This window comes from Pleurodeles waltl, chromosome 6 (assembly GCF_031143425.1).
Source record: "Pleurodeles waltl isolate 20211129_DDA chromosome 6, aPleWal1.hap1.20221129, whole genome shotgun sequence".
Lineage (NCBI taxonomy): Eukaryota > Metazoa > Chordata > Amphibia > Caudata > Salamandridae > Pleurodeles > Pleurodeles waltl.
In genome coordinates, this window is record NC_090445.1 from 696289258 (window position 1) to 696305234 (window position 15977).

Sequence of the window (15977 nt, forward strand, 5' to 3'; positions counted from 1 at the left end):
TGCAGAAAGTGGGTATTCTGCCCCCAGGACATAGCAGGAGCCCGCCCTGGGGGGTGGTGGTCCCCAGGACCATAAGTGGCTGGGTGGTCCCTCTCCAACAAGCATAGCCCTGGGGAGGTGATGGTCCCTGGGGCTGTGGAGGTGTGAAACAGACCCCTATCAGTCTTTTTATTATAGCCCCAGAGTGATGGTGGCCCCCGAAGCTGCAGAAGGGCCACACGGCCCACCTTCACTCTATTTAAATAGAGCCCCAGGGAGGTGGTGGTCTCCGGGGCTGCCAGGGGGCTGCACAGCCCCCCTGCACTCTATTTAAATATAGCCCCTGTGAGGTGGTGGTCCCCCGGGGCTGGGCGGGGGCACTCCGCCCCCCCACATCCATTTTGATTTTAGCCCTGGGGAGGTGATGGTCCCTGGGGCAGGGGGGGGCAGAGGACCACTACACATAATTTTATTTGCCCCAGGGAAGCGGCAGTCCCTGGGGCAGTGAAAGGTCAAGAATTGGCCCACCAGGGAGCTACAGTTAAACAAGAGCGGGAGCCCATTTTTTTTTTTTTGTATTTTCACTGGATCCATTGATCCGCCACGAATCACGGTGACATTTAAAAAAAATGTTTTTTAGCTCCGGGGGGGCAGCACCAGAGTTAAGGGGTCAGGGTAACTCTACAATGGCCCCTTCTTTATTTTTATATTTTTTTTTACACCTTTTTCTCTGACTCAGCTAATGGCACTTTCCAACATGGCTGCCAAAACTTCCTTGTTGAAGTGTTCACATCCATTCAGATCTCATCCCGAGATCGGGAGGGTTTGCAGGGCCTTTGCGTCCTTATATATACACATTTGGATTTTCTTTAATTTCTCTAAAGCTACTAAACAGATTTACACCTAATAACAACGAAAGGGCTCTTTCTGGGCCAAGAGCTACCTTTCTGCCAAATTTGGTGTAATTCCATCCAGTGGTTCGGGCGCTATCAGCGTTCGAAATCCCTATGGAAAAATGAATGGGGAAAACACGTTTTGGGACCCCTCCTTTTTCTCCCCCCCATCCATTGACAGATCTACCTGAAACTTTCCAGACAGCAGCTGATGTGAGCCTGAAAGTTTTGGGGGAAAAGTTTGTGCATATTCATCAAGTGGCACCAAAATTATTAGCAAAACAATAAATGCGTTTTCTATATAAACTAGGTCCTAACTATACTTACCTACTTACCTAGTGGTGAATTGCCATGTACATTACATGAACCTTTATGAATTTAAACTTAACTATGAACCTCATATTCAAATGTTATAATCATAAACATAAAAAAATTGTTGTAAAATCCTTGACATTGAATAAAGTATCTTCAGCAATAATTACTCGAGCCGTCTAAGACATCTGACAAGGTTGATTCCTTTAAGGTATGCCACATGACTCTCTAGGCATATTTTGTTTGCTCAAAAATGATGTTCCCCCAGAGAAGTGCTGAATTGCTGACATAGGCTGTATAGATGGTTACTAGCAAAATGGCAATCGAAGAGCAAAATGAAAGAAGCAGAGTATAGTGTCATTTTAAAATAGTCGAATGCACTATAATGATGTGCTTAAACTGATGATGTTAATGAACAGAAGGTGAATACATTTGGATCAAATTTGTCTAAAATATGTTTTTGTAATCTGAAATTTATTTTAGAAATAGTTCAAAAAATGTTAGAGTTGATGTACAGTGCTTATACAAAGGAAGTAAAAGCTAAATTTAATAAATGTATCAGTGTGCAGACCATAATTTTGAAAACAATACAAATACATAAGTTACTATTCTAAGGCACCCGTAGCATTGGTGGCATTTGCAGAGAAATTCAAAAGAATCCACAGAATCTTCTACGTTTTTCAAATGATTACCCTGATTCTCTTCCTGGCAGATCAACAGCTTTCCTTCAGAAACTAAATTCAGTGAGATGAGGAGGTAGTTGAAAGTCATGTGTGGGACATCAACAAACAGTCATACCTAGACTCAAAGTGCATCTCGTAACAGTCAATTTAGTATACTTAGCCTGAAACTATATAGAGAAACCCCTCGTCTTAAGAGTGTGATTACCCAATGTAAATGTAGCTTTTTTTGGGAAACCACAAATGAAGGGCATGACTGAGAATGTTTTAAAGAAAAAAAGAAATGAGAAAATACCTGAACAGATAACCCCTGCATCATTGCTATGGAGACAGTTATGTATGTTCCATCCTTTGTTGGGACAGTCCCACAGGTGAGCTTCTTGTCCTCTGCAGAGTACATCATCTAGAAGAATGCTTCCAGTTCCTTGACCAAAAAAGGCCGCTCCAGGCGAAGACAGGACAATTCCACAGCCCAGCTGTCTGCAAACAACTTGTGAATTTGCTGTACTCCAGAAATCATCACACACGGTACCCCAGACTCCGCCATAGAAAACTTCTATTCGACCTTCACACTTCTGTTCTCCATTAACCAGGCGTAAGTCCATACTTGTAGTATCTCTGGGAACTAGAGAGAGAAATATATTGCGCAATACCATCAGTTAAACAAGGCCTTGCAAAGCTGTAAGACAACTTGGGGTTCATTCTGACCCTGGCGGTCATTGACCGCCAGGGTCAACGACCACGAGAGCACCGCCAACAGGCTGGCGGTGCTCTCAAGGGCATTCTGACTGCGGCGGTTTGGCCGCGGTCAGAAAGGGAAAACCGGCGGTCTCCCGCCGGTTTTCCGCTGCCCTCAGGAATCCTCCATGGCGGCGCAGCTTGCTGCGCCGCCATGGGGATTCCGACACCCCATACCGCCATCCTGTTCCTGGCGGTTCGCCCGCCAGGAACAGTATGGCGGTATGGGGTGTCGTGGGGCCCCTGGGGGCCCCTGCAGTGCCCATGCCAATGGCATGGGCACTGCAGGGGCCCCCGTAAGAGGGCCCCACAAAGAATTTCAGTGTCTGCTTAGCAGACACTGAAATTTGCGACGGGTGCAACTGCACCTGTCGAACCTTCCCACTCCGCCAGCTCCATTCGGAGCCGGCTTCCTCGTGGGAAGGGGTTTCCCGCTGGGCTGGCGGGCGGCCTTCTGGCGGTCGCCCGCCAGCCCAGCGGGAAAGCCAGAATGGCCTCCGCGGTCTTTCGACCGCGGAGCGGCCATATGGCGGTTCCCTCCAGGCGGGCGGCGACTGCCGCCCGCCGGCCTCAGAATGAGGCCCCTTATGTCTTGTTAATAATATTTGCCTGGTATCAAAAACAAAGTTATATTGAACAGTTGAGTTGTAATGAGAAACGTTTGTACATCTTGTAGTGAATTTATAGAACAATTGACAGTGCTTGGCTATTATCCATGTGCTACAGTCATTTAGTAAATAGCCTCAATAGTTCGTCAATGTGTGCTGTATGGTGGATAAAATTTATATTTTTGTCGAATTTCATAAATGCTAAGAGCATTATCAGTACAAATAACAAAATCATTTTGGAAGAGGCTTAGTATTCTACTAAAATCATCTCATTGTCTATGGTGAGTACCTTTTTGTTTTTATAATACCAACATACCTTTTATCAAATCAAAATGATGTAGGTATTCAGCTTTAAAGCTGTATCATAGATATAATGTGGTATTTCAGAAAAGTAAAGAAGTGGACATACCTTGATGGACAGAATAACCTGGGGGTAACATGAAATGGACACATGCAGACTTATATTTAAGGGACAAACCCTGTGTTACTTGCTTAAAAAGACACACTGTACAATAAAATTAAGCAACCTGTTTAACAAAGAATTATTCCCAGATCAGTTTTACAAGAGTCCCAGATCAGCCTTACAAACTCTACTAGGTCAAGAAGACCAGCACATAATAAGACATAGAGACGTTGAAGAGGTAAGCACGAAAATCCTTCCGGTAGTCCCCATTTTTGAGCAAAATTCAGATTAGGGGCCTAATTAAGAGTTTGGCGGAAATGCCCTTGTTGAAACAGCGTCACATTCCCCGGTCTCCTAGTTGGCGGTCCATCCGCTGAATTACGATGTTGGTGGGTGGGTGAACAAGAGACCACGAGAGTCCCACTGCCTCCACCAACCATTCCCTGACTGGTTCGACCACAGCATGGGGAACAGCAGCTGTCAGAGGGCAGTACAGACAAGGTTCCTCCCTTCCAAGTTATGAAGCACTTTTCTGCTTGGCCAACTGTGGTGGGAAGACCACCTGCTTCAAGATGGGCAGAATCGAAGGAAATGGGGCGCCAGCTCACCTATTTCCTGCTTTTCCCTACAGTCTCTGACATGGCCCCCTTCCTCCAGGGCCCCCCTTCACAGCAGAAACTTGACCCTGAAAAAACAACCCTGTGGGGGCCAATATACAGGTAAGAACATTTTACACTTTTCTACAAGTGACTGGACTGGGCACATATGGTCCGGACTTCAGCAATGTAAAAGTACTCATACAGAATATTTTTCCACATGTGTCATGCATATGTGTACATTTTACAATTTTTAAGTCAAAATGCACACACCTGCATTGACACTAGTCGAAAAATGTTTCCTATATTGCTGACTGCATCCTGCACCGGGTCACCGCTGTCAGAAACACCGCTGGTGGGCTGGTGGTCACATCTAAATATGGTGGGTGAAAGATCGCTGACTCCACAGTGTCATTGAGACTGCTGCCGCCAAGGAATGGCGGTGTGACCGCCAAGCTTATAATCAGGCCCTAAGTCTTATTTATTGTACCCGATGAATAACAATCCTAACAGTCATATCTGATGGAGTACAACACATTTTGCAAGCTGGAGCGAGACTGGCATATTTCAGTTCTTTGTTGTAGAACATAATGGAAGATCTATGTGGGCTTTTTTGAGAATTCAAGAACATAGCCAGAAAAAAACTGCCCAAAGAAGAAATGGTAAGAAAAATTAGATTATAATTTGAGTTTGCACAGTTGCTCAACTACTAAATGCATGGCGATCTTAAGACACATATTTTTGGATTTGCTGTTTAAAACATTGTTTGTAAATATGTGTTTGATTTGTGATAGGTTAAAGAAGACTCAGAAACATGTGTTTGGTCTGTCTTCAGGCAAAGCAATGAATGAAAATAATTTAGGGTAACTAAACATTGACATGTTTATCTACATCAGGATGCACAAGTTAGCAGAGGTAGAGGTATCAGTGGAAACATGTACGCAGTTGTTTAGGGAGGAGCCAAGAGTCATCCCCACCCACTAGCTGTTGCCAAGCATAAATCTAGCATCCCCAGTAACCTCCTTAGAACACTACTGGACATGAGGTAAATCAAAAGAGGATTGAATCTGCTGTCTGTAACCTGAGAAGATCGCTGAAAGACTGGACTTGCACTCTTCTCTATCCAGGACAAATAAGTAGACTCCAAAAGTCCTAAGACTGACCTCCAGTTCAAGTTACAAGGACACAGCAAGCTACAAGAGGCCTTTCTCGCAACTGCCCAAGTGACCAATTCCAACTGAGCCTGCAATGGACCCTGGTGTTGGCCTCTACTGGAGTGACTTCTGACCTCCAAGTGATTTTTCCTGAGGTTCTAGTATCCTTGCCTGGGCCTGTGTCATGTCCATCTATGAACTCTATCTACCTACTACCATCAATAAAAACCTTGGACTTTCTGGTGCCATAAACCTCATGGAGGACAATGGCAAATGTGTCAGGTGGATTCAACCAAGGTGGGTTGCAGCTGAAAATTCAGGTTTGCCCCTCTCTGAGCTTTTTCACAATGACAATCCTCTTCAGCTGGACCTTGTGAAGAAGATACCTGGCCTCCTGCATCCTCACTGGCTTTACTCTGCAGCCTTGTCCTGCTTCAAAAAGAGACAAAGTGTGAATCAAGAAATCTTGACTGGGCAAAGGCACTCAAAGTATGTGGCTGGCAAGGGACCATTTTTCTGGGTGAAATTCAAGTTTCTCTTGCTCAGAGCTTTGCCACAAAAAATACAATGGATTCACCAGGCCATCATCCGATGGCATGACAGTCAACCAGTTCTATAGGACATTTCTACTGGACTTGGCCCATGAGGTCCCCTTAGCTGCACACCTAGGACAAGTGACGACATGGTCAAAATTAATTAACACTTCTACAGGCCCCAGATATCTGAGAAAGATATGGAGTTGTTTTGTTCCTGCACAACCTGTCAAGCCACTGGCAAGACAAGAGGTCAGCCCAACACCCCCTTTATCGACTGTCAGAGGTGGGGATATCTTTTGAAAGGGTGCATGGTAGTAGATAATAATGCCACTAGATAGCCTAAAGCAGTGAATATGAAGTTGATGACTGCACCTGTGCTCCTGAGGGTCCTGCATTACATTTTCATCAGGGTAGGGATCCCTTAGGAGGTTCTTCCAGACAGAGACAGAAATGTCATGTGTGCCAACCCAACTTCTTGTTTCCTTACCCAGCAGCAGAAAAAGGAATATCACCAGTTGTTTGAAAAGCTTGCTTGACATTTTTCCCCGGCACTTAAACCCACCCAGTGGTGTGTTCATGATATTGAAAGTCCAAATCAAAATCTACAGGTTGCCCGATAAAGTGAGGCCAGAATCAATGAGGGAGTAGCAAGATGATGGCTCTAGAAGTCATTGAGACTTCAGGTAGCTCTTGGTCCAGTTCCATGGTAGAGGTACCTAAGATCAGCCATCAAGGAGGGCCCCCAGAACTCAGGTTCTGTGTGGATTACAGGGGCCTTCATATAGTCATTAAAACTGATGCACAACCCAGTCTAAAACTGGATTGAGTCATATGCTGGAACTGCACTATTTTCTTTTTCCCTGGGGGATAAATAGTTGGGATTAAGTGTTTGTGTCATTTGAGTGGCAGCATAAATGTACCTTAGACCACAATATCAATATTTGGCTATTATAATTTTCTCCTTTCTTGCATGCTGATTGATGTAAAGGGGTTAAATGTGTGGCAGGCTGACGCCAGAGTGATTCATAGTGATGCAAAGGACTTTTTATTCAAAGGGTTGCAGTAATAAACAGTTGACAGGGCCATGTATTATGTGGGCCAATAAAGTTTAGGTCAGCACGTGAGGTTGCCTTTGTTACAGGCTACTAGAGATTGCTCGGACACCTTGCATGAGCACACACTTTCGTTTTAAATTCTTTGCCATTTTTTTCTAGCCTTTTTTCAATCTGTGAAAATTCAGGTTTCCCCCATTATGAGTTTCTTTGCAACTGCAAATCCTCTCCATCTGGACCTCAGGTAGAAGGTATCTGGCCTCCTGGAACCCTCGCCAGCTACAACCTGCAGCCTTTTCCTGCTGATTAAATCAGAGCTACAAAAAGCGACTAAGTCCCAATTTTAAGAAAAGTGACGCTCCATTTTATGGAATGCCACTTTTCTCGCGCCCCTGTAACGCCACCTTGTGTGCGTCATATTAAACATGCAGTGCAGAATGGCTCAGGTTAGGGACAATAGCTTCAAAATTGTTGCCGCAGTTGTTGTACGTTGCAGGATTAGCACTAAAAATGTTGGTGCTAAACCTGCAAAATACATGGAGGCCCATTATAAATAATGGTGTGCCCCCTTTTAACGCCTGCTCTGTGCAGGTGTTAAAAAATGCCACAAAAAATGGTGCACTGGAATCTCATAGATTTCACTTCACCATGTTTGTGGTCCCCCTAATGGGGAAACACCCTCCTTGCATACATTCTGCACGGTGCAGGCATGATGTGGCAAAAGAGGATTCGAAGTGGCGCAATGCAAGCGTTTCGCCGCTTTGTAAATATGGCGTGGCAAATTTGGCCTCATTGAGCCACATTAGTGTCATGAAAAATGACGCTAATATGGCACAAAGATGCACTAGACCCACATAAATTTGGGCCCAAACGTTTACTGGACAAAGGCACTAATAGTATCTGGGTAGCAAGGGACCATCCTTTGATGCGTAAATTCATATTTCTCCTCCTTGGGGCTTTCCCACCAAAGAAACAAGGGCTTTACCAGGACCTCATTCAATAGCAAGACACAAAAGCAGCACTATAGAACTTTTCTGCTCAACTCGGCCCATGAGATGTCCTTGTCTATGGGCCCCAGATATCTGAGAAAGTAAATGAGTTACTTTGTTCCTGCACAACCATACAAGCCACTGGAAAGACAGGGTGACTGCCTAAGGCCTCCTTAATCCACTGCAAGAGGTAAGGACACTTTTTGAAAGGGTAAATGATGGTAGCTGATCATGCCTGAAGCAGTGCCTCTGAGCACAATGACTGCTCCCGGGCTCCCTAAGCCCTGCTTACCATTTTCAAAGTACGGGTCCGCAAAGAGGTCCTTTCAGACAGGGACAGAACTTCATCTTTGCCTATTTGAAGGCCAGGGGGGATGAGTGTGGGGTAACCTACAAGTTCCCCAGACCATACACCCCCAAATGAATAGGCGTGGTGGGAGGTACAATAAGACACTTAAAAGCATGATTAAAGACCTGTCATAGCCCATGAGATGTAAGCTGAACACCCTGTTAGCATGCCTTCTATTTGCCTACAGGGAGTTACCTAAAAAGGGAATGGGTTTCAGCCACTTTGAACTTCTTCATGAGCACCCTGTGAGTTGTGTTTTGAGTCTTGTGAGATAATAATGGGAAAACGTTTTAAGGAACCCAAGAAGGAAATAGTGGCCTATGTACTGGACCTGAGATCCTAGAATGGTTGAGTATGTGAAGAAAGCTGGAGGCCAGTCAAGATCTGATCAGACTATGGGGTGATTAGAAGGTGACATTGTTAATATCCCAACCTTGCTAAAAGTTGTAGGTGGTTACCATTGGCTCCCAGGGCCCTCCTAGAGAATAGGACTGGGCCCTAAATTGTAGTGGAGAAGGTACATGTGGTTACCTATCTAGCAGAGCTGGGCACCCCAGACACCCTCATTGAATGATACATGCTAACCATCCGAATCCCCACTTTGACAGGGCTGACATGACCATGTTGATTGAGGGAAAAAGAGAGTGAGTCCCTTCCAGACCTCCTGTCCCGCAATGAGAAAGCTTGCTCAGGAAAGCTTTACTTTTTTGTACTCTAACCCAACAGGATAATAAGGAAACTCATAAGTTGACTAGCAAGTGTGCTGTGTTTTTTCCCTAGCATGTAGACAGACCAAGTGATGTGTCCATGACATCGACATTTATGACAGTTTGCCTGTCAAATTCAAAATCTACAGGCTGCCAAATAAAGTGAAGGCCAGCTTCAATGAGGAAGTAGTCAATGTGGTGTCCCTAGGTTCATTAACCCTTCCAGTAGCCCTTGGTCCAGGACATTAGAACTCTGGTTCAGCAAAGAATGTAGGGTGCTTAATGCAGTTACCAAACTTGACCATCAGCCCCAACCAAACCCAACACTGGGTCTAGCTATATGGTGGAACTGCAGTGCTTTCTCTTTCCATCGGAGATAATTTGTGAAATTTTTGATTTAAGTGTTTGTGTCATGTGGGGTGTGGAATGAATTGCTCTTGGTTACTACAATTATATCCTCTCTTACACGCTGATTGCTGTAAAGGGTTTTAATGTGTGACAAGCTGACACCAGAACACCTCATAGTGGCGGTAGAGGCTAAAGGCTTTTAATTCAAAGTACTGCAGAGCTAATCAGGCAACGTACACCAATCCATGGACAAATACAATTTTGGACAGCACATGAGGTTGCCCTTAACACTGGCTTCTAGACATGGTTCTGACACCTTTCTTAAGCACATACGTTTTTTTTTTCTACCATATTACTTTTGTAGCCTTTTTCAATGTCCGAGTATTCATATTCAATAATTATTTATTAAAATATGCCATGCTTTTTTCATGGGGTACATCTGTGCCTCATAATAGCCTTTATTTGACTAACTGACAATCGTTCATTGTTGTAAACGGTTCCATATATAATGTTAACAAAGTAACTTTTTATTTTAGGAACACAAATCAAATGTTTTGAAATTTGGTTAGCTTATTTATTTAGGACACAAGTAATCCATCATTATACTCAAAGTCAGAGGAATGTATCATTAGTAGTCTAAGGAAAGTCACTTTGTATTCCAAAGATGGCAACATTCAATACATTTAAAATGTACTAGTGATTACCACTAATGTGTGGCTTTCTTTACCTGGCTGTGTGGTTGTTGATACTGGTTCTGGCGCTGTAGTTGATGTAATTACCCCTAGAAGGGAAATATAATATTTTTTATATTGTAGATACTACAGAAGCTTGTCAAACTAATGAATATGAAAATGTCAAAACATTTTAAGCATTATAGGGCTTGCCTTTGACTATGGGGAAATGTTCAGCCATCCCAGCATCCAAGGTGCAGTATTTATTAGGGTGCTTCTGAAGGGATGTGTTTGCCATAATATAACAAATTATCTTTTGTGGAAGTTAATGAACTAGCTATATGTCCCCTTGGGGTTTTGTTAAGTTTGTTATATGCTTTTAACAGCAGAATGGAGAGACAATAGCGAATTTCTCTAACACAAAATACGTCAATCTGTATTCAGTCTATCAAATCAATCTCATTAAAGTACACACTTAGGGTTAGCCATCAGTTTCTAAAGTGAATCCAATCTGTTAATTTTCAGGTCACCTGCTTTGTGTTGTTGATATTTCTTGTTCCATTGTTCATGGCTGGGCTGTCATGATACCCCCTACATTGTAGGCACAGCTGCTTAGATCTTTCAGGCACCAAGACTTAATATTCATGCTCCATCACTTCGAAGAAAAGTTAACTGGTAGGTGATTTTGACTCTTATCTCTAATGAGTTATACTGTTTAGGCACAGTGTGGTAAGAGGCAGTCAACCTGTCAGAGAACATTTCATTTACAAGGGGTATTTGTACAATAGAGCCCTACCCTGGTTCCTAGAAACAATAGTCTCACACCATATTTGGTATTTCAAAACTACAGGGCCCAATGCTGCACCGCTGGCTCCCTGCAAATGACCTCATAGGCTGCAAAGAAGTCAACAGTCATTTTTGCTTTAAAAAAAAAAAAAATAGGGTGCCCCAGTGCCAACTGATAGGATTCAAGAACATTTTATTTACTATTTTGGGTTGCGGTGGGAGCCCCAGGGCAACCATTCCCCGCTGGCTACCTGCAAGCCAGTAAATGTCAATTTTTCAAAAATAATACTTTGGTGCCAATGTCCCCACCCAAGCACCCTACAGCATGTTTAACTTTGGGGACTACAAGGGGAGCCGCAAGACTCCACAGATCCACCAGCTCCCCTACCTCTCACAATAACGGGTGCAGGAGCCAGCATTCTTTCTACTCAGTGATGCAGTTTTCTTTTGCTTTGCTGGGGTGGCAGCAATTCTTTGTTTCCCTGCCCACAAGAGAGCTACAGAGAAAGAAAATGTGTTCCCAACCCTGAAGGAACAGCTTCCTGCTCCATCTGGGTGTCAGCACATTAAACATCCTTACATGAACTCTCATGGCCAAGGAATCTCTGGGGTCCCTGGGTCACCACACAAGAGCCGGCATCAGAGATGGGATCTCTGGGGACATAAAATAGCTGACACCCTTCCCCTTAATCTTAATTTGTGTCCCAGGTACAGGGGCCATGGGACCTTAATAAGGCTTGAGGATAGAGGCTGTGCCCCTCTATAATTTAATAGCTGTCTGAAGAAATGAGGGCCACGGGGCCTCAGGGAGGCATGGGTGGGCCAACACCACCTCCATCCCATAAAGTAGGATTCGCTGCTCTCGTGGCTCCTAAGACACTTTGAGGGGGCTTCATTTTTTGTTGGGGCGGGGCACAATATTTGGAAAAATGACATTAAAGCAGATTCATGGATCTACCACAAATTCCCATGAAAATTTGAAAAAACATATGCTATTTGCCTGGGGACCCCTTACCAGTCCCACAGGGGTAGGGTATCTGTCTTGTGCCCCCTATATATTGTTTATCTTAATTTCACGACTAGGGACTTTGGGGCCAATTATGAGATTTGTGGACAGGAACACCCATCTGCCAAACTCCTAACGGGATGACCGCTGCCATACTGAAGACCTTCCCACTGGCTCTATCAACTTTCCCACTAGGCTGATGGGTAGAAACCAAGTGTGCATTTTGAGTGTGCTGGGCAAGGGGACCACTGCACTGCCATGCCACAGGCATGTGCAGTTCTGGGGCCCACCTGTGGTCCCCTGCACTTGTTCTCTGCCAGCCATTTCATGGTGATAGAACTGCCATCAAAAGGCTGGCGGAGAGCAAGGTTGTAATCAGCAGGGTGGCGCTGAGCTCAGCACCACGCTGGCTGAATACAATCTGCACCACTGTCAGCCCGTTGGGATGTGAGATCCTGGTGGGGACAGCAGTAGATTGGCGGGTCTGGTGGCCAACCTTGTAACCTGGTGGTCAGACCACCACAGCCGTGGCAGTCTGACAGCCACCACAAATATGGAGGTCCTAGGACCACCAGACCCGTAAGCAGGCCCTTAGTCCCTGAGACTTAAAATGGCTGCTGCTATAACTTTGTTGATGTGGTGTCATCCAATCAGAATCTGGTGGCTCTGCGGGTCCTACAGGTTTGTAAATATATAACGTTTTTGAGCCTTAGTTTCTCAAAAATTACTGAACTGATTTAATCCAAGTCTATAAAAAAGACACCTTCTGGACCGAGTTCTAGCTTTCTGCCAAATTTGTTGTAATTGTGTTCAGCAGTTTTCACTGTTCAATTTTCCTATTGAAAAATGAATGGGAAAAAAACATTTTGGGGCTCTCCATTTTCTCGGCCAACAGTTGGCGGATCACCAAAACACTTTCCAGAAAGGAGCAGAAGTGGCTGAAATTTTTTGCTTTGGAATATTTCATGACTGTTTATCAGTTGGTGCCAAAACTATAGTTTATAAATATATATATTACGTAGTGGCAGTTGCCACTAGGTAGTAATAGTTAGGACCATGTTTCCATAGAAATAGCGTTTCTTGACTTGTCTATCTCTTTGGCACCATTTGACTAATCTTCACAAAATTTTCCCAAAAAATGTCCACAGTGATTCTTGTTGAGGACGGAAAGTTTCATGTTGATCTGTGGAGCGGGGGCTGACAAAAAGAGGGGGATCAAAAAGTTTGCGTTTCCCATGTTAATTCCCTTAGGACCTTTGAATTCAACTACAGCCCAAACTACCAGAAGGAAGTACACCAACATTAGCAGAGAGCTAGCTTTCGGTATGCAGATTGTGCCTTTGGATATTTAGTGTAAATCCGTTCAGTAGTTTATAAGAAATGAAGGAAAATCCAAATTTGTGTACATCTAGATGCAATTAGATTGTGAATATTCACAGTTTTGCGAATGCACGCACAAATAGAAGCACTGTATTTGGCTGGCCACAACCTGACTAGAAGGTTGTGGCTGCCATTTTATATTAAAGTAGAGGGTCCATGGGGATGAAATCTGAAATGCTGAGTAGAATAAGGGGTCAGGGTTGAGGTATCCTGACCTCAGGATTGTGATGCAGGGGCGTGCTACGGTCAAATTATGGGTTTAAAATAATTTTTCTTCACCATGCGAGATATGCACCAATATTCTCGAATATCCTCGCATATTCGAAGATATTTGACAATATGCAAAAAAAATGTAAAAACAAATTCAGACCTATTCATACACTAACTCATTCACTTATACATGCACTCGGAGACTCATGGGCCCACACACACCCCCACTCAGACCCACTCATAGAGTCACACACCCACTTTCAGACCCACTCAGACACTCACGCAAGCACTCACCCATCCATTGACAGGGTTTAGTGGTTAGAAGGGCTTGATTGCAGGGCCTGGCAACTGGCAAGACCCTGGGTCAACCTCAGTTGCGCACGAACATGGGCCACGCGCTTTGGAGTTTGGATTAATGTATAGTAATTAAAATTACTTTATGTAAAAAAACTATGTAATTCACTGGAAAAAAACAAAGGTGTCAAAAACTATTGAAATTCAGCAGTTATAGTTAGAGTTATTTCAGTAAACTATGGCTTGCATCCTAAGGTAACTATAACTCGCGCCTTTGCCACAGCTAATTATTCCACACATTATATCATTAATTACATCTTCCATGGCATCTTTGACATTATCACTGCAACATTTGCCATAAAATTATTGATAAGAAAACTGTGCATGGTGAGAGCATGAGTTATACTCACCTTAGGGCTTGAGTGTATTCATAACGTCCCTATAACCTTTGGTTTTGTCAGTGAATATATTTTTACATATGTATGTATATATATATATATATACATATACATATATATATGTATATGTATATATATAAGCAAAAATTAAGAAAGAACTCTGGGTAGTTCCCAAGGTTAGGTGGAGAGTATCTCCAGTAAGGAGCATCTTGCAAACCAGCGACACCTTAGATTTGCTCACCTCAAATGTATGTTTATCTAGAAATGTTTTTAAGCATAGGATCAGCACAGTGCTATCCATGCCGAGCTAGATAGGGCCAAAGTATTTTGCTGTTTGTACAGCAAAGTCTTTAAGCATGAGTGTCAAACTAGCAGAGCTGTAAAATGACAAAAGCCATTTACCACTCCAGGCACAATATTACAGCTTTGGACTGGTAAAATACCATCTCAGCCAACCTAGAATAAGTAAAAGCAACCCCTGATACATTGTTCCTTCTCATTAGAGCTCTTCAGAGGGGTTTAGCTTAAGCCAGAGACAAGGGAGCACCCAGTATAAGTCAAAACAAAACCCTTTCAGGGTTAGAGTGACTCATAAATTATGCAAAAAAGGAGAACTCTGAAACCTTCATGAAATTGAAAAAACTAATAACATATAAAACCTAACATTCAAATCATCTGCATTTAAAAACTGATGTAAGGCTGAATCCTGTCAGAGCATGAAACAGTGTGTGAGGGCACCCCAGCACTAGCAAAGGTGTCCCCATGACCTCCAGGACCATTTTCCCAGACTTCGTGACTGCAGGGGCACCATTTTACATGTGTACTGGACATAGGTCACTACCTATGTCCAGCTACATAATGGTAACTCCGAACATAGGCATGTTTGGTATTAAACATGTTGGAATCATACCCCAATGCTTTTGTAAGCACTGGTTGTATGATTCCATGCACTCTGGGTGCTCCTTAGAGGGGCCCTAGTATTGCCATTGCAGCCTTCTGAGGTTTTCCAGGCAGCCCCAACTGCTGCCACCTTTCAGGCAGGTCTCTGCCCTCCTGTTGCTTGAGCAGCACAAGCCCAGGAAGGCAGAACAAATGATTTCCTTTGGGAAAGGTGTGTCACACCCTCTGCCTTTGGAAATAGGTGTTACAGGCTTGGGAGGGGTAGTCTCCCAAGGCCTCTGGAAATGCTTTGAAGGGCACAGATGGTGCCCTCCTTGCATAATCCAGTCTGCACCGGTTCAGGGACCTCCAGTCCCTGCTCTGGTGTGAAACTGGATGAAGGAAAGGGGAGTGATCACTCCCCTGTCCATCACTACCCCAGGGGCGGTGCTCAGAGCTCCTCCAGAGGGTCCCTGGGTTTTGCCATCTTGGATTACAAGTTGGCAGGGCCCTCTCGGAACATCTGAGTGGCCAGTGCCAGCAGGTGACATCAGAGCCCTCCCCTGATAGGTGCTTACCTGTGTAGCTGACCAATCCCCTTTACAGAGCTATTTAGGGTCTCTATCTTGGGTGGTTCTCTTCAGATTCGGATTGCAAGACTCCAGCAGGAATCCACTGCATCCTTTACTTCACCTTCTCACTGATGAAACTGCATCTGGACTATCCAGGAACTCTACAAACTGAAACAAAGAAGCAATGAATACTTCTGCAACATTGTATCCTCAGCTCCTGCCAGCAACTGCAACTGTTTCCAGGTGGATGGGGCTGTGTTAACCCATCCCCTTTAATTAAATAGTATCTGTGGGGGATGGGGTCACCAAAGAGGCTTGGGGGGAGGGCTGTGTGGCTCCCTCTCCTTTATTTATATATCAGGCCCAGGGATGAGGCTCGGGGAGTCCACATATCTCATCCCCTATGAAATAGATTGCTCCGGCCCCCCATCCCTCAG

At 44.2% G+C, this 15977-nt stretch overlaps 2 protein-coding genes across 2 annotated transcripts in view; both read right to left on the reverse strand.

Moving 5' to 3' along the window:
- LOC138301682 (deleted in malignant brain tumors 1 protein-like) overlaps positions 1-2469 on the reverse strand; it is a 78168-nt gene extending 75699 nt beyond the window's left edge. The window contains exon 1 of the mRNA XM_069242197.1: positions 2160-2469. Within this exon, the coding sequence (XP_069098298.1) occupies positions 2160-2469 (310 nt within the window). The remainder of the gene's footprint in view (positions 1-2159) is intronic.
- A 3210-nt stretch (positions 2470-5679) lies between these two features.
- Positions 5680-15977, reverse strand: part of LOC138301683 (deleted in malignant brain tumors 1 protein-like) — an 88691-nt gene continuing 78393 nt past the window's right edge. Inside the window, exon 9 of the mRNA XM_069242198.1 lies at positions 5680-5792. Within this exon, the coding sequence (XP_069098299.1) occupies positions 5680-5792 (113 nt within the window). The remainder of the gene's footprint in view (positions 5793-15977) is intronic.